At 34.4% G+C, this 22991-nt stretch overlaps 3 protein-coding genes across 3 annotated transcripts; 2 read left to right on the top strand and 1 right to left on the bottom strand.

Annotated features, from left to right (window-relative positions):
• Nucleotides 1-2512: 2512 nt before the first annotated feature.
• On the top strand, nucleotides 2513-4716 carry LOC133305419 (rhomboid-like protein 14, mitochondrial). The gene is made up of 2 exons (XM_061505642.1): nucleotides 2513-2990; nucleotides 3078-4716. The coding sequence occupies exons 1-2, from the start codon at nucleotides 2778-2780 to the stop codon at nucleotides 3864-3866; spliced, it is 1002 nt and encodes a 333-aa protein (XP_061361626.1). The 5' UTR covers nucleotides 2513-2777; the 3' UTR covers nucleotides 3867-4716.
• Nucleotides 4717-8006: 3290 nt separating this feature from the next.
• On the bottom strand, nucleotides 8007-11871 carry LOC133305501 (cation/H(+) antiporter 19). Its single transcript, XM_061505739.1, has 3 exons — nucleotides 11680-11871; nucleotides 9571-10572; nucleotides 8007-9248 (listed from the first exon to the last, which is right to left on the bottom strand). The coding sequence occupies exons 1-3, from the start codon at nucleotides 11869-11871 to the stop codon at nucleotides 8007-8009; spliced, it is 2436 nt and encodes an 811-aa protein (XP_061361723.1).
• Nucleotides 11872-17463: 5592 nt separating this feature from the next.
• LOC133305425 (protein FATTY ACID EXPORT 2, chloroplastic-like) lies at nucleotides 17464-21221 on the top strand. Its single transcript, XM_061505647.1, has 3 exons — nucleotides 17464-17955; nucleotides 19998-20132; nucleotides 20879-21221. Exons 1-3 carry the CDS (start codon nucleotides 17541-17543, stop codon nucleotides 21016-21018), a joined length of 690 nt encoding a protein of 229 aa, XP_061361631.1. The 5' UTR covers nucleotides 17464-17540; the 3' UTR covers nucleotides 21019-21221.
• The last annotated feature ends 1770 nt before the right edge of the window (nucleotides 21222-22991 follow it).

Below are 22991 nucleotides of genomic sequence, written 5' to 3'. Positions count from 1 at the left end.
ATGATGGTGGTGGCGGTGGCGGTACGGTAGTGGTGGTGGCAGTGACATGGTGAAGATAGTGGTAGTGGTTGTGACAGCAATTGCTGCGACGATGGCGATGGTAATGGTGGTGGCGGCGGCGGGGATGGTGGTGGTGGTGGAGGTGACGATAGTGGCTGCGACAATGGTGGTGGGTATGGTGGTTGGTGGCGACAACAATGGTAGCAGTGACATGGTTGTGGTGGTTGTGAAGGCATCACGGTGGTGGTGGTGGTGGTGGCAGTGGCTGCGGCGGTGGTGATGGTGGCGATGGCGTGGTGATGGTAGTAACGGGGGTGGTGTAATGGTGGCGATGGTGGTGGTGATGACGATAATGGCTGTGACGATGATGGTGGTGGTTGGTGGCGGCGACGACGACGACGACGACGGCGATGGCAGTGGTGGTGATAATAGTGGCTGCGGCAATGGTAGTGGTGGTTGGTGACATTAGTTGTGATGGTAGTGGTGGCGTCGTGGTGGTGGTGGTGGCAGTGGCGTGTGATGGCGATGATGGCGGTGACGACAATGATTGCGATGATGATGGTGGTGGTTGATGGCGGTAGTGGTGACGATGACAGTGACGATGATAGCGGTTGTGGTGGTGGCAGCGGTGGTAGTTGTGATGGTGGTGACGGTGACATGGTGGTAGTGATGAGTGGAGGTGGTGGTAAAAGTGGCATCGTGGTGGTGAGGGGTGGTGACGACGACACTAGTGGTACGATGACGGCGGCAACGACGGTGGCGACAGTCGTGTCGGGATGATGGTGGTGGTGGTGGTGATGATGGTAGAGGTGAAGAGTGATTGAGAGAGATAAGTGTTTCTCATTTTGTGTCTGGGAACAAAAAAACAGAAATTTTTTAATTCTTTTTTCTGTTCCTAGCACAAAAATTAAACCGGTTCATCCTAGGAACAAAAAAATAAATCGATTTTACCAAACAAGTTTCTTATTCATTTCTGTTCTCAGGAACAGAAATTAAAAAAGAATTGATTCCGGGAAAGTTATCATACACACCCTAGGTCTTTATTTTCGGCGGTGTGTAAAAAACATCTTAAGAGTATCCAACTATCAGACAAATAATGTAATTTTTTTTCTTCAAAATTTAAGGGGGCAGGGGCCACCCTAACTCCATGCAGATCTGCCCTTGAATCAACATAATAGAGTTCAGGCATAAACTGTTTGCACAAGTTGTCTGGGACTAATATATCCATCATTAAAAGAATTATCTCTTTGTCATACAACTGGTTCATTATTTTCCATGAGTTTTTCCTCTCCAATAACCCTCAATATGATCCCAACCTATACTAGATGAGATGAAAATAAAATAAAAATAACAACCTATTACGAGATAAAAGGCACAAAGTAAAAAATTCATCTATAAGTAAATATATTATAAACACGTACACGTAATTCCATAGTCCCATAAAGTATATAACTAAATTTCCAACACCATATCATTGGTGAAACCTCCTCAATAGCGAATGACTAAAAAACAAGAACGAGTTTCTAGCTAAGCTTAGGCAACATAACCCACTAAAAAACATTTCACATGAAAGGTAGACTAGAAAAATCACTTAAACCAATCAATAAGGAGACATGTCATTCATGCTGCCATACTAAGGTAACATGATGAATCAACAAGTAAGTCATGTTGCATATTATGAAATGAGAAGTTTATCTTTTCCTCAATATAAGCAAACTCATTAATCAAATATTGACTACAGCATCAGAATATTCACTCCATCAGAACACGAGTTATCATTATATTTTGTTACTTATAAATATGACAAAAAAAAAACATAAGTTGAAGTGATGTATATACACGAATGTTTAGGAGTGTGTAAAATAACCAAAAAACTGAACCGAACCATGAACCGAATCGAACTGCCCTTAAAATAATTGATTTTTAAAAATCAGTTCATGAACCGAACCGATTTTTAAAGAACCAGTTCATGAACCAAACCGATTTTTAAAACCAGTTTAAGAACCGAACCAAACTGTTTTCAAACCGAATTAAATTGATTTTTCTAACTTTAATTTTTAAATTTTTAAATTTTTTTCTTTTCAAAATAGGTCGACCCGAACCGATTCCGTACCGAATCGAACCGTTTACAGCCGAACTGAACCATTTAAACCAATTCGGTTCTTTTTCAAAAAATTTGATTCGGTTCGACCCATGCACATCTCTACCCATGATACGCTCCTTTAATAGGATTTTTAATAAGTATTAATAGTTTTTAATTAGTAAAAAAATTGTGATAAGTTAGAGAGATAAGATATTCATATTATATTTTTTTACTATTATTTATTGTTATCCATTATAATTATATATTTTAAAAAATATATAGTTATAATATTAAAATTATTATTTTTTTCAAAATTATTTTAAAAAAAAATAATTAATCCAATAATAATTCGAGAGATAATTTGCAGTCTCAAAAAAGAGGTAATGGATTCGCATTTCGCAGTGTAAAAAAGTAAGAGTACGAATATTGTTAGAAGAGAGAGAGGAAAATTATGCATGGTTTGAGATTTGTGTAATTACGTGTTGGCCCTTTGGTGGAAGACGGAACACCACCGCAGCGCAGAGAAAAGTCTGGAACTTTCGTTGCGCAACGGCAAATCTAGAATATACGTTACTTAGCGGCGAAGGCGAAGGCGTGGTTATCTATCTATCTATCTATCTATCTATCTATCTATCTAATCTTTCTAGCAATTCGATTTGTAATCGGAAATTGGAAATTAGAGAATTGAACGAAAATGGAAGTGAGAAATGGGAGAAGGGTTTCTCGAGGAATGCTGCCTCTGCTTGCTCTTCACACCTTCAGCGAGTATTACAGATCCGATCGGAAACCCCCTGTCACCGCCGCTCTAATTGCCGCCAACACTCTCATTTATATCAGACCATCCTTATTGAATTCCATCATTCCTTCTATTGATGAGGTCTGGTTCAATCCCCACCTCATCCTCAAGGTATCTTCTTCTTCAATTCCTCTTTTTTTCTTTGTTTCTTTGTTTATTAGGTTTCATTAGGTTTTCTCATTCTCTACTTTCTTTCAGAACAAGGACCTGAAGCGATTCTTCTTGTCTCCGTTCTACCATATTGGAGAACCTCACCTGGTTTACAACATGTTATCCCTTCTATGGAAAGGGTTTCAATTGGAAACTGCAATGGGAAGTCTCGAATTTGCTTCCATGGTTGCTTCTTTACTTGCTTTATCTCAGGGTTTTACTCTAATGCTATCCAAATCACTGCTTCTGTTTTTCGAATATGAGAGAGCATACTACAATGAATACGCTGTTGGTTTCTCTGGTGTCTTGTTTGCCTTGAAAGTTGTTCTTAATTCTCGATCGGAGAATTATAGTTATGTACATGGGGTGTTAGTGCCATCGCGTTATGCTGCTTGGGCTGAATTGGTTCTGATCCAAATGTTTGTACCTGGTGTCTCATTCATTGGTCATCTTGGTGGCATATTTGCTGGCCTTGTTTATCTTAGGTTGAGGGGCAATTATTCAGGTCCAGACCCGCTAGCTTTTCTCATGAGAGGTCTTACTGGTGCATTGAACTGGCCTCTCAATTTTTTATACAGTGTGTTTCGGCGAAGCCGGGGAAGGATCTCTGGTAGGGGAACTGTTGGTGGTAGCCGGACAGGAAGGAGAAGTACTCAGTCTGGTGTGTGGAGATGCCAGGCTTGCACATATGACAATTCTGGTTTGTTAAGTGTGTGTGAGATGTGTGGTACAAGTAGGGATGGGGTTGGATTATCTTCTTTTCAATGGAACCGTGATTCTGATGGTCTTCCTTTGGATGAATTGCGTCGCCGGAGAATTGACAGGTTTGGTAGATGATGGTTTTGTATTTCACAGCCTCTGGCAAATAACACGTACTGGATATGGAAATTTTCAAGCATGTTACATCATTTTGTTTAGGAGATAAGTATGTTCATATGTTGTAGAACCATAACCGTTTGTTTCTTTGTACTATCCAAAGAGAAGTGACCTCAGTGCTCACTTGCCATTCATGGCTGATACTGCAGCAAGTTATATCAATTTACCAAGTTACATTACATCATTTGGGCACACCAAACAATGGATGTTTTCATTCAATTATTATTTTTGCTTGTCAAAATTTCTTTTAAAGTCCATTCATGTTGTGTGGGTTAACATAATGTGGAGAGCTTGTGTGGGTGCTACCTTAACAGTAAATGAGCAAAGGAATGAGGGATGGTTTGCTAATCTTCCTTCCGAACAGTTTGTTTAATTGTTTTAAACTCATGTTTTCTTTTATTTTTGGTGAATTCCATGATCTAGTTATGCTCTTAGTATATATATGGCTTTGGGGATTGAGAGGGGAATTCAGTTGGGGATTCAGATTTGGATTCAAATATCAGAAGGCCTGCACCTGTATTTGAATATGAAAACTTAAACTATCTGACCCATGCTCAGCGGGTTACCATTTGCCATCAACCTATGCCGATTGAGGTCCCTTCTTCAAAGGATGGAGGGCTTTATGCTTCAATTTTTTCCAATGGTGGCGACTGGCGAGGATACCGTTTGTAAAGTAGTCAAAGAACTTTTGAGCATAACGAATAATCACTCACTTGTGGTGATGAATTCACAAGGAATAACTACCAGCTTAAAATGAGTAATCAAAACGAATTGAATGACTACTCTGAATAAACAATAGTTATTTCTAATTGCTGCCACGATCGATGCTGTGTAACACTGAAAATACTTTGCCTCTGTTCCCAAATGTGTGAAAATTTCAATTGAAGGTCGTAACGTAATGTTTCCTTAACGATGCATAAAATTGTACAGAAATCCAGGGAAAGAAATTAGCAATCACTGGAAATCTCTATAGCAAGGGACAAATAGTATACACTTCGGTAAAACATATCGTTTACTGCCCTCTGGATGGCCCAGAGACATGCACATGTTCCCAACGAAAAATATATATATATATATATATTAAAATAACGGCATGTCCACTAATGAACTGTGTAATTTTTATTTTCAAATTGTGTCCCTCACTCAATACCCATCGACTAAAAGGTTTTTCTTCAATATGGTTTTTTATCTTCAGATTGTAGCAATAAAAACCATGGAGAAGGAAGGACTTCTTAGGTTCTTTGAGTCTTTATATACATATATATGTTCCGACGTGAAGGTCAGCTACATCTGTTGTAGTTGAAGGGAAGATTTAATTGCCAACCTCACCACTATTAGATACGGCTTTCTTGGCAATGGACACTTAAAGAACATGCAACGATTGCTTCTAATGTCGATGTGCTTTCTCAACGCAAATGCTAAAACGATTGCTGTATTTTCATTTGATTCACAATATATATATATATATAAGAAGCAAATACGAGAAGAGACTGAAACTAGCTCATTATTATTGTCATAGGATACATATAGTCTTAGGATTGATATTCAACATTGAATTTCTGGAAATCACTCAGTTTGGCCAATTGTATATGAATTCCCAGTATCCGGTTTGTTCATTTAAGCCATAAATGCCTTCAGCCGAAACTAGCCATGAACATCCAGTATCACATCGCACGTGATCCCTGGCAAAAGAATACGCATCAAAATGGTATTCCTGAACTTTTTCCCATTCCAAATCACAGAAAAATAGTGTGGTTTCAATAATATTGTCATTGAAGTCCCATCCAAATTCATCCCCATCTTGTATGTTCTGCGTGCCCAGATCATTATCTTTGGATTGGCAATGTAACGTCATGTTCTTCCCAGATCCTAGTTGGTTCTTGATGCTTACATGTTTGGTGCCTGCAACAACACGGGTGCACAATCCTATCACCAGCAGCAGGGTCACGAGGTGAGTTATCTTCGCTAAACATCCCATATGTGCTTCCATTTTTGTTGTTCTGTTTTCAACAGGATTTGAAGCAATACATAAACACTTGAACAAGAGGAACAAATCTTGTCTTAGTGTATATAGAAAATGCTACGTGACAAGGTTCAGGCATTGGTTTTGATGTGCATGTAACGTGTAAGTATGCCGTATTAGCATATTAATTAATTATTACGGTATGAATCAGTCGTTAAGATGGATGTGCGACAGAGAAAAAAAAGAAAAAAATGCATTAATTTAATTCAACACATAACTCGTAACTTCCGAAGGAGACTTTACCCTTTGTAATACTCTTTAAGACTAATCTTTCGTATATTCGCCAAGTATTAAGACTGATCTTTGTAATATTTGAATATTGTTGCAGTTTTTTTTTTTGTATTCAGGAATCATTAAAAATTAGAAATGATATAATTTGAGCTAAATTTATTTATTTTATTTTAAAATATTTTTTCATATTTAGAACTCATTATAGAAAAATAGGATTTGATTTCATTTATAAATTAGTTTCATTGTTTGGAAAAATTAAAAAAGTAACTGAATTAATTTTAATGAATAATTACCTTTATTATCCTTGCTTAAAATAGTTTATGACTTAATTGATAGAGGCAAAAATGTCAATTTCAATTATTGAAACTAAAATAAAATAAAATCTATTCATATTCAATTAAATTTATGTAATTTTTTATTTGTACACAAATGAAATAAAATATTAACAAAAAAGAAAAAGAAAAATTAATTAAAAATAAAAAAAATTCTAAATCAATTTTATAACTTTATAAGTAAATAAATTTATTTATAACTAAATCAATATCTATTTTATAAGTTTATAAATAAATAATTTAATTAAATAAATCAATTTCTAAAATAATAATTCCAAACATACTGAAGGAAAAGAATTATGTTCTTGAAAGAGAAAGCAACGTTATCCAAAAAAAAAAAAAGAGAGAGTAAGCAATTGGGTTATGCCACATGGCGTACAAAGTTTGCTATCCCTCTAGTGAATTTAGTCAAATCAGTTTTTCCTGAAAAAATGTGTTATATGTTATAAAATTATTGACTACCAAATTTGTTACCAATCTTAACAAACTAGGACACTCACAATCTGATAAAAAATACCGTTCATGACATATTGGTAAAAATCTAAAAAAAACGTGACAATCTAGCTAATCACTGTTACTTAAACTCTTTCTGTCGTCACATTCTGTTGATAATTAAGCATTCAAAAAAAAAAAAAACTATTAGTTGAAATTATTAATAAACAGAGTGTAACATTGTTGTCGGTAAAAAAAATTAATTTAATGTATTTTAATTAAATAATTACGCATTTATTGTAGTTTCGAGAATAATTACGAATTTATTGCACAGTGTGATGCCCAAAATGGGCGTCACATGTGACGCACCAGTGAGGCGTCTCACCTTAGGGGAAGACGCCCTAATGGGGCGTCTTTTATCTGGTGTTGACACGTGTCATATTTTTTTTCAAAAAAAAATTAATTTAATCATAAAACTTCTGAAAGCCTTAACTTTTGACTCGGGTATCCAAATCAGGTAATTCTTTTTTTGATTCCACATAACTTTTCGAGATCTACGCAATGACATCTCATTTGACATATTTTATTTATCACAAACACAATTATTATAAACAGAGTGTAACATTGTTGTCAGATAAACTTTTGGTCTAGTAAATAATATAAACATTCTATTCGGTTATTATAAACCACACATAAATAATTTGGTCGTACTTATCATGAGAGAAATATTTTCGTAATTTCGTTTGTATATTGCGAAAATGATGTTACTTCAATAATTCAAAATTGACAAGACTTATCAATTTAAGTGATAAATATTAAATCTTTAAAAAATAGTTTAAATTTAAACACAAATTAATTTTTTTTCCAAAAAAAATAAAAAAAAATCATATATTGCACGGAGTATTAACTATTTGTAATTAATACAGTGAAATAGACAAAACTGATCAGATGGAAATAATTTTCTTTTATTAAATTCCAGGTGAATCAATAAAAGTCTCCATTATGAGCACCCAACTTGGTTATGTTATATAGTCCATAGGAAATAGATACATGATAGGTGGTGCTCTGAGGCGACATGATTAACTAAAACCTGGGTGTGTCTGGCATATCTTGGAAATCAGATACCTCCATGACTAGCGGATGAATATCAGTTGTTGGATTATATTGCTGAATTACCATAACTGATGTTGTTGTTGAGAAATCTGAAGAAGCCAAATAGCTTCCAACAGGTCCAAGCTCTGGGCAATCACTTTTGCTAACCAAAGGTGCTACTGCTGGCATTCTACCAACCAATATTAGAGTGCTCTTATTCATTTCCTTCAATGCTGTCATTATATCATTATTGCTTTCCACCAACCTTTCCTCATACTTAACTGACTCTTCATTGTTGCTTCTTGCACTTAAGAACTCACTCCACAATTGATCATCCTGTTCTTTTTCATCAATGTTACTACCAGTTATCTCATCCACTATTACTTTCTTGTCCTTGTTTGATGCTACTGCAACCAATTTAGCACCAAAGGCCAATGTCTTCCCAGGTGGAGCTATGAACTTAACCACAGTGAGCAAAATCCCTGGGTGTTCAGCTACTCTCATACCATAAGAAAGTGCTTCACGATCATCACGTCCTCCAAAGAAGGGTACAACTACCTTATAGGAAACATCACTAGCTTGGACTTGGCTTGTACCTCCAAGACCACGATCAACCAAAATTCCCACTGAGCAAGGAGCATGGCTTAGCACAAGCTCATTCATTACATGGAATGAGTGTCCTAGTGACTCCATAGTTCCATCAACACGCTGGTGTTTGTGGAATGGGAGGATAATCATGGCTGCACGCTTTTGATGAGCACTAGTACAAATATCTTCATGGATGTTGCTGAGAGCAGAGATTGCTGTCATAGGGCGTACATTGACACTAATCAGTTTACCATAAGCCTCGAAAGCAATCACCATTTGATCTTGGTCATCTTGTTTTTTGCTCCAGAAGGGTAAGCCATTGTTGCGTGCCTTGTGAACCATTGTGATGGCTGAAGACCTCTCCGAGAGTTCCATCAAGTGCATTGCATATATGCAAAGTCTTCCTTTCTTTCTGATTCCACGAGAAGACTCTATGAGATTGATTAAGGAGGGAATGTTGCGGGTGCTATGGAAGCATGCTAGCACTCTGAGCTCTGTGTCAGGATCTTTGCGCTGAATTGTTTTATGCTTGTAAGGTGCTCCTCTGCGAGCTGGTTTATACACAGCCATCACTATTGGGGTGGTGATGAATGTGGTAAACAGTGCCATAAGAACACAGATGGCAAATGATTGGTCATTCAGTACCTGAATTGCAAGAAGATGATTGGTTATCAAAAAGAATGAAGAACAAAATTGTTTTTGTTGATTGCTGAGCATAAACGTATGTATGTGAAGGCAAGCCTTAAAAGCTGTTACTTTGTGACTGAAAAGTCACATGTTTCAATCCGGAAAACAGTCTTTTTTTGTAAATATATAAAGGCAAGGCTGCGTACAAGAAATTCCCTCACCTTTACTCTTACCCTCGCCAATTGAGATTTAACGGGGAGTGGTTTTTTATGTAAGTCTGTGAAAAAAATAAAAAAAATAAACCAGTTTTTGTTATATATTATGAGAGGATATAATATACCTTGCGATCCTTTCCAATGTTGAGAACAATGAGCTCTACCAAGCCCTTGGTATTCATGAGAAATCCAAGTGCCAGGGCTTCTCTAAAAGGCATCTTGCATAATAATGATATGACGACTGTGCCAATGATCTTTCCAAAGCAAGCATTGAATATAACAAGTGCTAACAGTGCCCAAGAAACTCCTCCACTAATAGTTGCTACATTTGTCTTCAAACCACTAGACACAAAATAGAGTGGCAGGAAAAGGCCAGATACAAGGTCTTCTATCTTCTCAATCAACACCCCAGCAAAGGGACCCTCTTTGGGCATAATAATGCCAACCACAAAAGCCCCAAAGAGGGCATGAATTCCAATAGTATCCGTGACAAAACCACAAGCCAAAACTAGTGTCAATGTGATACATATGTAGAGCTCCTTCACTGGCTCACCCTCAGGGGAACGCCTAGCCATAGCTGCAAGCAATGGCCTAATGGCAAAGACAGCAAAGAGGACAAAAGCAGCACCACATAGCAAAACCCATAGAGAAATAAGAGGGGATGTGTCGGAGCCAGATAAGGCTATAGCAAGAGCAAGAAGTATCCAAGCTGCAATATCATTGACAGCAGCAGCTGACATTGCAATGCGTCCAACATCAGTGGTGAGGAGTTTAAGCTCAGCTAGGATTCTAGCAAGGACGGGAAATGCTGTGATTGAGAGAGCAACACCCATGAAGACAAGGAAGGGAATTGGCTCAGCACCTTTGGATATGGTTGCTCTAAGAACCAAAGATGTGCCAATGCCAAGAACAAAAGGAACAGTGATTCCACAAAGGGCAATTCCTAAGGCCTTATGTCCAGTACGACGGATAGAACGCATGTCAAGCTCAAGACCCACTAGAAACAAGAAGAACAAAAGACCAATGTTGGCTAGTGTATCAAGTACAGTTAAGCTTTTCTTTGGGAAAACTGTGTTCAGGAATTTCTCGCTTCGTCCAATTGCAGATGGTCCAAGTAGTATTCCTCCCTGCATTTGACATTTTCATACAATAATCATAAAAAAAAAACTCACATAATAACATGTACATGAACTTACACCCAAAATAAAATAAAGGGTTTACTGTGTGTCGTTTAAAAGAATATAAGTGATGTCCTTTTAGTGACTTACATACTCTGTGTAATTATGAAAAGTTGTTTAAAAAAGTAACTTTTCATATTTACAGTATGACTCGTCATACTTTGTGTAAATCATTTAAAAAGACACAACTTGTGTCCATTTAAAATGATAGTTTTTTTTCCTAAAATAAAATAAAATAAAAATGCCATGCATGGTTTTCAACCGCAATGACATGTGATCCACAAATTTAAATCACTTAGGCCATGTCCAAGTGATTTTTATGATAAAATCAATGTTAGATATGGTTATACACTATGAAGCACCGACACTTCAAAAATCCTGACGTGTCGTGTTCGACACTCTCCGACACTCCGACACTTCAACACGCGTTATAGAAATTCAAAAAAAGGTTCAAAGGTTACATTGCGTTGAGTTTTTAGTTCCAAGTATTAGATTAGTTGGATTACTATTACAATTTTATTTTTTTGTTAAATTATTGAATATTAAATATAATATTCACTACATAAACTAAAAATATTATTTAATATCAAAGCGTGTCCTAACGTATCGAAATCTAATATTTTTTAGAATTAACGTGTCGGAGTGTCGTGTCGTATCGTGTCACGTGTCAGTATCGGTGCTTAGAGCCGGCAAAATGGGCTCGGCTCGGCGGGCTAACCCGCCTAACTCGCTAAACGGGGCGGGGCGGGCTGCGTTTTTCAACCCATCTCAAAAGCGGGGCGGGCTCATTTTTTGGCGGGTTGTTGGCGGGCATAGGCAGGTCAGTGTAAAATAGGTTCGGACTGGCGGGCCAACCCGCCCAACCCACCAAACAGGACGGGGCGAGCTGGTTCATTTTTGGGCGGATTGATGGCGGGGTGGGACGGGCCGCCCACTTTGACACGTCTATCGGTGCTACATAGGTTATACAAACATATCAATAGCACTTTTCTGAAAGAAAAAAAAAATGTTATATTTTAATGATAAGATTTAATGCTAAAGAATAAGAAAACATACAATGATCTCTGCAATGACTCTGGGTTGTTTGAGGGGTCTCAAAAGGAATGCAAGAACTCTGGTAAATGCAACCACCACGCATATTTGGAGGATTAACAATGGCAGCGCATAATCGAGTGGGTTTTCATCTTGAAAGGCCCCATTGGACGTTGCCTTCATAGGTGCTGGGCATGTTACATTAGGCGTCGCCATTGTTGTTCTGTTCTTCTTGCGTGATGGGCCCAGCAAGGACGCTGGTGAATTGATTTGAAACAATGATCGGTAATTATATACAAACAGGTGGACACAACAAGAGCATAATATGGAAACGCAAACCAAGGTAAGGTGTATAATACTGTTGTGCCTATGCGGTGTAGGAAATTAAGCCAATGAGTCTTTTTAGTTTGCTTCTCTACTATTTATAGAATGTTTTAATTAACTATACCGTTGCAAAACCATGGCAAACCAGGGTGTCTTCTTTCTTTTTCATGTGGAATTTGTTTTTCAATGCAAAAACATTTTTCTATAGATTTTTTTCATTGGATAATTTGCTGTTTATGACATTATTTTAATGTCATTGCTTTTTTTCCCATTAACCTAAATTGTTGATCTTATCCATACATTATACTTTAAATATCTATGTTTATTAATTTTTATGTAGTAGGTAAATACTTAATTTAATTTACGAAAACCGTACAGCCAAAATGTTTAAAAAGTAATATTAGTTAAAAGTATTAAAAAAATACTTTACATAAAATATAATAAAGAAACTCATTTAAAATTTGATAATTATATGATTTAGTTTTGTTTATCAATTTGTTATGATATTTGGTAAGTAACAAAACTAAAAAGATAAAGCGCAATTGGAGATAGAGATGACGACTTTTAAGATAGAGAAATTGGTAAATATTTAATTTAATTTACGAAAACCGTACAGCCAAAATGTTTAAAAAGTAATATTAGTTAAAAGTATTAAAAAATACTTTACATAAAATATACTAAAGAAACTCATATTTAAAATTTGATAATTATATGATTTAGTTTTGTTTATCTATTTGTTATGATATTCGGTAAGTAACAAAATTAAAAAGATAAAGAGCGATTGGAGATAGACATGACTTTTAAGATAGGGAAATTGGTAAATATTTAAATATTAACAGAGAGATTTGAAATTTTTTTATTTTTTATTTTTTTTATACAGTGAGTGAGCTAATAATTTATAGAATTAAACTTTTATAAAGAAAAAAAAATTGAAGTTAACCTCCAAAAAAAAAAAAATTTGAAGTTGAATTAAAAATTAATAATACTAACACGCTTCGGGTTGCTGGTCTTGAGACTAACTCGAATAAAGAGAAATTAGTTTCTTGGATTTTTCCTTCGGACCCTTGGGTTAAGCTCAATGTGGATGGGTCAAGTATGAATAATAGAGAAGCTTATGCTTGTGGGGGTGTATTCAGAAATGCTAGTGGAAGGTGGCTTGTTGGCTTTTGTAAAAATCTTGGTTGTGGTAATGTTTTGTTAGCAGAACTTTGGGGTTGTCCCCTTGGGCTTGAGATTGCATGGAGGAAAGGTTTCCATTTTGTCTGGCTTGAAGGTGATTCCTTAGTAGCCCAGTATTTCATAAGAGAAGGGTGCAGCTCTCATCATCCAGCCTCTAACTTGGTCTTGCGCATAAGGAATATGCTGGATTGGAATTAGAGGGTTAGAATTTCCCATATTCATAGGGAAGGGAATGGGGTTGCCGATTGGATGGCCTCTTTTGCCTACTCCTTTGATTGGTCTTTACAAGAGTTTGACTCGCCTCCTTCTGGTTGTCGTGACAAACTTGAAAGGGACTATGTAGGAGTAGTTTGGTCTAGGAGGTGTTCCTAGTTTCTTTTTTTGTTTTTCTGTTTCCTGTTTGCTTTTCAAAAAAAAATTAATAATACTCATAAAATAACTAGTGATAAGATAATTTAAAAAACAAAAATAAGTTAATCTAATAACAAAGAATTAAGATAAGAGAATAAATTGCTACGTATTTACATTCACATTTTTTTTTACTTTAGGTGCATAATATAATAAAAAAAAGTTATTATATTATTTTTAACATATAAACTCAAATTTTTGAAGACATAAATATTTTTTATTTTTTATTTTATATAATAATTTTTTAACTTCATCTTAATTACATTTTGACAACTTTTTTTAAAAGAAAACATTATGTACGAGCCTAAATCTCTATCTATTACGCTATCTCATAGTAATAGAGAAATTGAAATGCATTTTATTTAATATTATTAACATAAAATATAAAAATATATCATCAATAAACAGGGAAGGATATTGTAACAACCAATTAGTGTTACTATCAATCAATTTCACCGTTAGATCGATTATGTTGATCCAACGATTATACTTATTTTTATCTTTGTATGATTATGATTCCTCATATTTAATACTTTATATTTATTTTTATCTTTTTATGGTTATGATTTCCCGTATTTAATGTTTTCACATTAAATATGGAGAATCATAACCATATAAAGATGAAAATAAATATAACATTTGTATCAACATAACATTTGTATCAACATAATCGATGTAATTGATTGATAGTAACATTAATTGGTTATTACAATATCCTCAATGAAATAAGCATTAATTAAATAATATTATTTAAATATTACATTTTCAGTTCGCGAGAAACCCACCAAACTAATAAAGATAGGAGAAAAAATAAACCAAAAAAAGGGGTAAAATGTATTAAAGAATAGCTTTCCCCCGAAACTTGCCCCTCGTGACTTCCTTTTTGTTGTTTTCTCTTTCTGTTTTGTTTCATTCCTTATTGTTTCCAAAACAAAATGTATCCTGGGGCTTAAAATCATCATCACACACATTGTGTGACCTATTTACACTAATACTATCTAACATTGCAAATGGGGTAAAACAAGCATAATTTTCTTCATGTATTTATGTGCTACACAGGAATGAACCCTAGCTTTGGCTTGTTAGCTTAATATTTGCAATTTTATACAATGATAAAACTGAATGCTTAGGATTCAAAATAGCAATTCATCTACCAAAAAGAAAGTAAAACCGTAATTCAAGAAACATAAATACCTATTGTTTGGCCTCAACAACTTTTACACAATACAATCCAACTTTTACATAAATATCATTTTTTTATTTTATTTTTGGAAATATATTTCTTATTTACATGAGATAAACACACACAAAAGTAAATGTAACTCACTAAAAAAAATAGGAAAAAAAATTCACTTACTTTATATGTGTTACAGAAAACAAAATTATCAAACAAAATAGGGCTCTTAATCAAACAAAAAGCGTAAAGTGTTGGTCATGAAAGACTTACCAGGTCAGCCGCCGCTTTAGAGAGAGTGAAAAATGAGCTTTCGACTTTCGTTTTCCCCTCCCCCTATTGTGTTGGTGTTGAAATATTTATATGTTGTTATGATCATACACAAGATTACTTTAGTGAATGAATTAAAAGATTAGGGGTGATTGCGGTTTGTATTGGATCGGTTTTAAAGCAAAATTTATTTGATTTCATCCTTTTGATTTGATCATTTAATTATCCATTCAATTTGAATTTTTTTTCAAAATTAGATCTAATTCAATCCAATTCAATTTTGATTGGATTGGATCAGTTTTCGTTTTTTCGAAAAGTCTAAAATTTTAGCAATATAATCACTAGTTATATCAAAATAAAGTCATACAAAATTACAAACCACTAGAAAATTCAAGTCTTCAAACTAAAACAAGTTTTAAAACTCATGAAGAGTTAAAATATATTACTAAACAATAAAAAACTAAAATAAGATAGTTTGTTATCAATAACATCTAAGATTCTAAGGGCCCATTTAGATAAACTTTTTTTGAAAAAAGTACTTTTTATGCATTGCTTTTTTTAAAATGGTAAAATTATTTTACGTTTGGATGTAGGATCTGAAAATCACTTTTATATAATAAAGTTATTTGGATGTTAAAATAAAAAAAAATACTTTTTCTATATAAAATTACAAAAAGAATCTATAAAAAAAATTAACAAATTTTTGGGATTTACACAAATGAAATTTGGAGAATGTGATTGCAATATCATAAAAGAAAAGAAAAGATCTTCCACAAACTGCTCCAATGTTATAGGAAGATGTTTGATTGTAAAGTGATAAGTTATTGAAAGACTTAACTAAAAAAAAAAAAGCAGGATAGTGAGATAAGGAGAGATAAAATAGGTATGATAGGATGAGGTTAAAATTATATTTTCTATTTACAAAAAAAATAAAAAAAAATTATATTTTCAAAAATTATATTATCTTTTAGGTTCTGCTTTTTTTCAAAAGTAACCAATTATTGACTTAAAAAAGCAGTATTTTAACTTTTGTTTTGAATTTTGCTTTTTTAAAAAGTTGCTATCCAATCCAAACATCTAAAAATTCTCAAAATGACTTTTTTTTAAAAAAACAATTTTTTTAGGGATAAAAGCTCATCCAAACGGACACTAAGTCTATAAAACAACAAAATTTCAAGTCAATATCTTTCAAAAATAATAAATATATAGTACATTTGATCTGTTTGGATTGAATATTTTTCACCCACCGAACTGCAAATCAATCCAGTCTAATTAAAATATGTGGTTTTTTTTTCTATTTTGGGTTATCACGGCGGTTTGAATTGATTTGGATTGATTGATGAACATCACTGTCAAAAATATATGTAGAAACATAAATACAAATTTAATTCAAATAACTAATAGACAAAAGAATATAAACATTATTTACAAAAAAAAAGAAGAATATAAACATTTACGTAATTTAAATATGAAAAAAATGTTTGTCATTTTAAATGACATAAAATTATGTCATTTTAAGAAAGATAGATACAAAATAATATTTTTTTATTTAAAATTTAAATTAAAAAAAAAGCACTCACTTTTTTTCTTATGATTTTCATTTCTTGTATCTATCTCTCTCCTAAAATGACATAACTTATGTCATTTAAAATGACAAACATCAAACTCTTTAAATATTATCTTATCTTTATCCTAATCTATATCGCTATATTCTTTTCGGAATATGGAAGTAAAAATAATCAACTTGTAAATTAGAAAAATAAAAAAATTCTTGCTTACTATTTTATTAAAAAAATGCTATAAAACATGACTGAGTCTGAAAGTAAATTTAGGGATGTGGGAGAAATAAAAACTACTGAAAAATAAACTCAGCAAATTGGCTAAAAGTCTAAAATGACCACCCGCTAAAGAACTATTTGAATATATTATTTGACCACCAAATATAAAGATTTTGTCAGAATAACATCAATAAAGATATTATTCGCTGAAATATTATTCTAAATCCTTATTCCTTATATTATTTTCTTGAATATATTTTTAATTTACATGAGATATAAATTAATTTAAATTTAAGAATATATATTGAATACATTTACCTAAAAAATAATAAGTACATGAGAAGATATTTTTTACGAAACAAATAAACATTTTAATCCTTGAAAATGCAAAACATAATCGAGGTCAACAAATACCAGTCATTACCAAACTACCCCATTCCTAAGTCTACTGCTACGTTTTAAGTATTCTTCTCTTGCATTTTTTTTAATTAAAATTAAAAAATAAGTGAAATTCATGTAGGATTAAATTAACAATGAAATAAATACAATTAAATGAGTCATATTTTTAAATTTTAGTAGATATTTTTAGCGTGGGCTGGGCTGGGCTTGGGGGTTGGACTCGGGCTCTCCTGGCTTTGAAATGGGGCAAAGCGGCACCCAGAGACGGAAACCGCGGCGCCAGAAGAATCTAGAATCTAGACGAAGAAAGGACCAAAAGTAAACCATAACAAAATAATAAGCAAAGAATATCAATGGCAGAAGCTGTGGCTTTGTTTGGTGTTTCAAGTTCAACGCATTCATTACCCTCACTTTCTCTTCCATCCAAATCCATTCATCGATCCCATACTCCCATTGTTTGCTTCTTGCGCTCTCATTCTGTTGGTTTCGGTTACTTAACTCATTCCAATCGGCGACACGTGTACGCTGCTGTTGTCTCATCCGATTCCAAGGCCACCACCTCCATTGACCTAAGTCAGCCCGATTTGGATAATACTGGTGGTGACACTGGTGCCGGCAACGGCAAAGGTTTTGGCGGCGGCGGAGGAGGAGGAGGAGAAGGAGGAGGTGATAACAGCAAGGACGAGGAAGGATCCGACGAAGACAAGAGGAAGATGGCTTTGTCAATGTCTCAGAAATTAACTCTAGGTTATGCTGTCCTCGTTGGAGGTACCTCTCTCTCTCTCTCTCTCTCTCTCTCTCTCTCTCAAGTACCAACACTAGATCATTGTAACTAAACCCTAAGTGATCGATCCATTACAAAATTTTGTTTGTTTATTTTTGGATTCAAGTAGCTGAGTTAACTATGAGTATATTTGCTTTTGTTGTTTGATGCAATGCCTCGTATCTTGTTTCGTTTTGCACTCCCTACCTCCATTCTCACATTTTCTAGCTTCCACAGTTTAGCTTTCTTAGTTTTTTTAATAGATATAATATAATTTATATTTAATACATATAAGAGTCCATAATAAGTCATTTAACCAATCAAATATTTAAATTTCATAACATAGATATAAAAAATAACAATTTTTTGTACTTTGTTAATTTTTCACGTCAAATTTCATAACAGGAAAAAATTAATTTATAAATTATTTCTTTTATATTTAGTTAACAAAATAAAATTAAGATTTAAAAAAAAAAAAAACGTGTCCGAGTGTGTCCAAGCGTTGACCGCGTGTCGGAAAAAATTGATCGCGTGTCGGAAAAACGTGTCGGAACTTGTCCGAGAGTTGACCGCGTGTCCCCCAAATATTGACCGCGTGTCAGAGCTTGTCCGTGTCGGACACGTGTCCGACACGCCCTTTCTCAAAAAAACTGCGTGTCCGTGTAACAGAGGTCACCACACCAACACGTCATAAAGGGAATAATTCTGGAAGCAGCTCCCATAATGCTTCAGAATCGCATGCAACATACGCTCCCAAGGTGGTCAAGTTGGATTTTCCGCGATTCAATGACAATGAAGACCCAACTAGTTGGCTATGCCGAGCTAAACAATTTTTCCAATATCATCACACCCCAGAAGAAGAAAGAGTTTCACTAGCATCTTTCCATTTCACAGGAGATGCTCAGTTGTGGTACCAATTACTCATCCAAGACCATCCCCATATCACTTGGTTGGAGTTTCGAAAAGAAATACTGCAACGCTACGGTGCCAATCAATTTGTTGATTTCTTTGGGGAATTGACCAAGTTGGAGCAACATGGTATGATGCAAGAATACCAAAGTCAATTTGAGAAATTGCTCTCCAAGGTTGGACGATTGGAGGTGTCAAGGCAGGTAAGTTGCTTCATAAGTGGGCTTTCTGAGAGTCTTCGGGCGCATGTGCAAGCAAATCGACCCACTTCCTTATCTAATGCTATTGGGCTTGCCAAATTGTATGAGGTATGAAATAGACAGATCTCCCCAAATACCACAAGTTCAACCCTTTCCCTCATGAATAACCCAACTCGGAGCGAAAATCCACCGGTCAAACGATTATCCTTTGATGAAATCTCGCAACGAAGACGGAATGGCTTATGCTTTCGTTGTAATGAGACTTATGTACCGGGTCACCGTTGTAAGAAGTTATTCACAATTCACGCCCTCATGGAGGGTAGCGACGGAGAAGCTGAGATGGAGCTCGAAGAGGAGCCGCCCGATAGGGGAAAATAGAATAAAAAATAAAAGGAATTACTCTTGGGGACGAGTAATTTTTAGGAGGACGGAATGTTACGAATTTTTTAGTTTTTATTTTGTTTTATTTTATTATTTCGTTATTGTTGCTAATTAGTTACTAGACTAGTATTTGAATTTATTTGAATAAGTCTTGGCAGTTTCCAAAGCCTAGCAAAGTGGGTAGAGGTAGTTTTAGGTGGTTCCTATTTTCATGTATTATGGCTTTCATGTGTAATTGTCTATTTAATTAGAGTTTGGATTAATAAAACATATCAGTTGAAAATATTAGTTTGGCACTGTGTGCAAGTAAGAGGTCAGGCTTCCTCACTAAAGCCACCATTTTTTCTTTCTTTTTGTTTTGCCATCCTTGTGTTACAAAAATAGCCAAGATAGGTAAGAAAACCCAAGAAAAACCTTTGTACGTACCATAGGTTTTTCACGTTATAATATGTCCAACGAATTACACCATAATTATGCATTATCATCCCTTTTTTTTTCTCTTTTTTTCCCCAGTGACATGACATGTACATATTGATCTTTTTCATGGTTTTTGGCAGCTGGTGGTGTAATGGGCTATCTCAAGAGTGGCAGCCAGAAGTCACTTTTGGCTGGGGGTTTGTCTGCCGCCCTTCTGTATTATGTTTATACTGAGCTACCTGTAAGACCTGTTTTGGCATCATCTCTTGGCCTTGGTAAGTGACTAGTTTGTCAAGATATCTTACTTATTGGCTAAAGCCTGTCATAACAAGCCATCTCATCTGTTAATAGATAGGATACATTCATTTTTGTGCTTTATTTGTATGATACAAAGGAAATTGCTCTACGAAGGAGGCATTACTATTTTAAAAAAAAAAATTATTTTAGTATATATTTCTTGGGCTTCTGCCCCCGTATAAGAAACATCCCCATGTCTAAGTTTTGAGCTCTTTTGAATGTGCACTTTAAAGTTTTATTTGGTAATCCCTGAATTCTGAACTTCCTTTTAAGAATTAAAAGCTAAGTAGTTTCCTATTTAAGCCTGTAAGTTTTATAAAACCTACCCAAAATAAAAAAGATATAATACTGTTGAAACTCAGAAAGTTTTTCAGCTTGGCATGGAATAGTCTATGATGTATTGTTATGCAATTGCAGTGACAAATTGTGGTTTTCCACATAAGGATCTTTGCCTCGAAGTTTATGGTCATCCTAAACTATGTTTGATAACACTTGTAATTTTAGCGCTGAATTCTTTGAGTACCCGAATTCGTGTTTGAAATATTATTTTTGAAGCAGGGTACAATGTTGAATTCATTAGCTGAGTTTACTCTCCTACAAGTTTACGTAAACAGTCGACTTTGACAACCTTGTGCACAACTGCAATTGATATATAGAGTTAAGCTCCATGTGATTAACTTCTGCTCTCGTTTCTGATTTCGTTTGCTTTATTCCTGATATGTAGGCATATCTGCTGCACTTCTTGGGGTGATGGGTTCTCGTTTCAAGAAATCAGGAAAGGTTTTTCCAGCAGGTGTTGTATCACTTGTGTCCCTCATAATGACAGGTGGTTACCTGCATGGAATCATGCGTAGTGCGCATTAGAATGTAAATAACGAAAGGTGAGATAGTGCGATATCTTGTAAACTTTGCTGAATACAGTCTCCTCGTTATGGAACTTGTGGGTTGTCCTGTAGACCCATGGTTCGTTTGTTGGTCATACATGTAGACCTTTGTTGTGAAATAAGGATGTCGAGTTTGAACTTCCGTTCGGCCACTGTTTATGCGCATTGTTGTTAATTTCTTCTCGACTGCTATCATGTTCACTTTTCTGTCCCTGTTATGTTTGAATCTGTCCATATACAGTTTTTTTTTGTGATATATCCATATACAGTTTTTTTGGGTGATATATCCATATACAGTTTTTTTGGGTGATATATCCATATACAGTTTTATTTGTTCTTAATTTCTCAAAAGTTTATGCAGCAATGCAGTGAGAGAGAGAACTTAAGTAAAAGTTGATACTAGCATTTAAATACGTCCTCAATATTCCTGATATGTAGGCATATTTTTTTTTTTATAATGATTGTGAATCTAGTAATTTAAAATTGGTCGAACTCACTTCTTTATTTTATTTTGGGTTTATTTCTCTCTCCCGCTGCATTCGTGCGTCCTCAATGCTATTACATGTGTAGTGTATTGTATACCTTTGTTATGCAAGATGATATTAGCATTTAAATACGGAAACATTTGTATTGCTAAATCACCAAAGATCTGAAGACCAGCTATGCGTAGTAACTTGGCTTCTTAATATTTATTTCATCTAAGGAATTGAGCTACGGGTTGTGACATTATTCCAGTTGAAAAAGAGGAGAAAGAAGCTGATGTGTGTACCCGTGAGAACTAGGGTTTCGAAAGAGTGAATTTAAGAGTTCTGAAATATTTACTGGTTGGGATCTATCATGAAGATTTCAATTCGAAATGAATTTCACTCGGAGAAAAAAATTGTGCATGTCAATATGTTGTTATTGTAGGGCCTAGCCCAATGCACAAAACCCGGGTAGATTGCAGATCCGATCGACTACCCTGATATCAAGAAACGGCATATTCATATTCGGCCGAGGAACATGCTTTATGTCTCATTACTTTTAGAAGGGTATCTTGTATCCTTAAATATCCATTATTTTGATAGTGGGTGCTTAGTTAACATTATCATATTATGTGAAAGGGTCTTAATCATTTATAGGTAAATCAAAGGTAATGATTTTATTATTTCTTATTCAAATGTTTTTTCTTTCTCATTTTTCATCATAATTAATTTGCATATAAATGGTTAGGATTTTCTTACCAGACATGATCGCGCCCATTATTTTAGACATAAGTTACCACTTACCAGCTTGTTATATGGTCGGAATTTAGGAATTTGGTGTTTATAATATAATTCGTATGGTGAACCCACCGACAAGTAGTGTGGGCTGTGTAAGATTTTTTTAGTTTGGTGGGGTGAGTAGTTAAGATTTTCCTGGGTTGGGTGTGATGAGTGGTTTAACAAATTTGGTATAATAAAATCAGAATATGTCTCATTTAAAATATAGAATGCGTTTGTACTAAAAAAATAAAAAATAAAATATAGAATGCGTTTTAAAGAGTGAATCACATTAGTGGTCGTGTATAATTATTTAAAATATAACATTAGTGAAAAAAATATTAGAATAAACTCTTAATGTAGTTCTTTATAAATTAAGATGTCATCACATTAGTCATTTAAAGATTTTGATTAATATTAAAATAAATATTCTCCTATTATTATGTATTTAAATTGACTTAGGTTGAGTTCTGATTTTTTTTTCCGGTTTTTATTAAGAGCTTTTGAAAATAAATTTACAAAAAAGAGCTTTCTGAAATATGCCACATTGAGATGAATTTACTAACTATTTACATCTTTAATAGAAAAATATTTGAAAGACTAATATCACAACTCTTTAAAATTAGAGAACAAAATTAATGATTTACTCATAATAATACATATGATTGTGCTGTAAATTTTTGTGTATGCTTTTTACGGTTACCAATTTTTA

The sequence above is a fragment of the Gastrolobium bilobum genome, unplaced genomic scaffold, assembly GCF_033153095.1.
Source record: "Gastrolobium bilobum isolate Gb01-03AN ecotype WA unplaced genomic scaffold, APGP_CSIRO_Gbil_v1 utg1221, whole genome shotgun sequence".
Classification (NCBI taxonomy): domain Eukaryota; kingdom Viridiplantae; phylum Streptophyta; class Magnoliopsida; order Fabales; family Fabaceae; genus Gastrolobium; species Gastrolobium bilobum.
Note: the sequence above shows the minus strand (reverse complement) of the source record. Positions and strands in the feature narration are given on the sequence as shown.

Coding starts and splice junctions, on each gene's coding strand:
- LOC133305425 (XM_061505647.1), top strand. CDS start 17,541: ATGGCAGAAGCTGTGGCTTTGTTTGGTGTTTCAAGTTCAACGCATTCA. Junction 17,956..19,997: donor TTATGCTGTCCTCGTTGGAG/GTACCTCTCTCT, acceptor GGTTTTTGGCAG/CTGGTGGTGTAATGGGCTAT. Junction 20,133..20,878: donor GGCATCATCTCTTGGCCTTG/GTAAGTGACTAG, acceptor CCTGATATGTAG/GCATATCTGCTGCACTTCTT.
- LOC133305501 (XM_061505739.1), bottom strand. CDS start 11,871: ATGGCGACGCCTAATGTAACATGCCCAGCACCTATGAAGGCAACGTCC. Junction 10,573..11,679: donor GAGTCATTGCAGAGATCATT/GTATGTTTTCTT, acceptor TGTCAAATGCAG/GGAGGAATACTACTTGGACC. Junction 9,249..9,570: donor ACATTGGAAAGGATCGCAAG/GTATATTATATC, acceptor CTTGCAATTCAG/GTACTGAATGACCAATCATT.
- LOC133305419 (XM_061505642.1), top strand. CDS start 2,778: ATGGAAGTGAGAAATGGGAGAAGGGTTTCTCGAGGAATGCTGCCTCTG. Junction 2,991..3,077: donor ATCCCCACCTCATCCTCAAG/GTATCTTCTTCT, acceptor ACTTTCTTTCAG/AACAAGGACCTGAAGCGATT.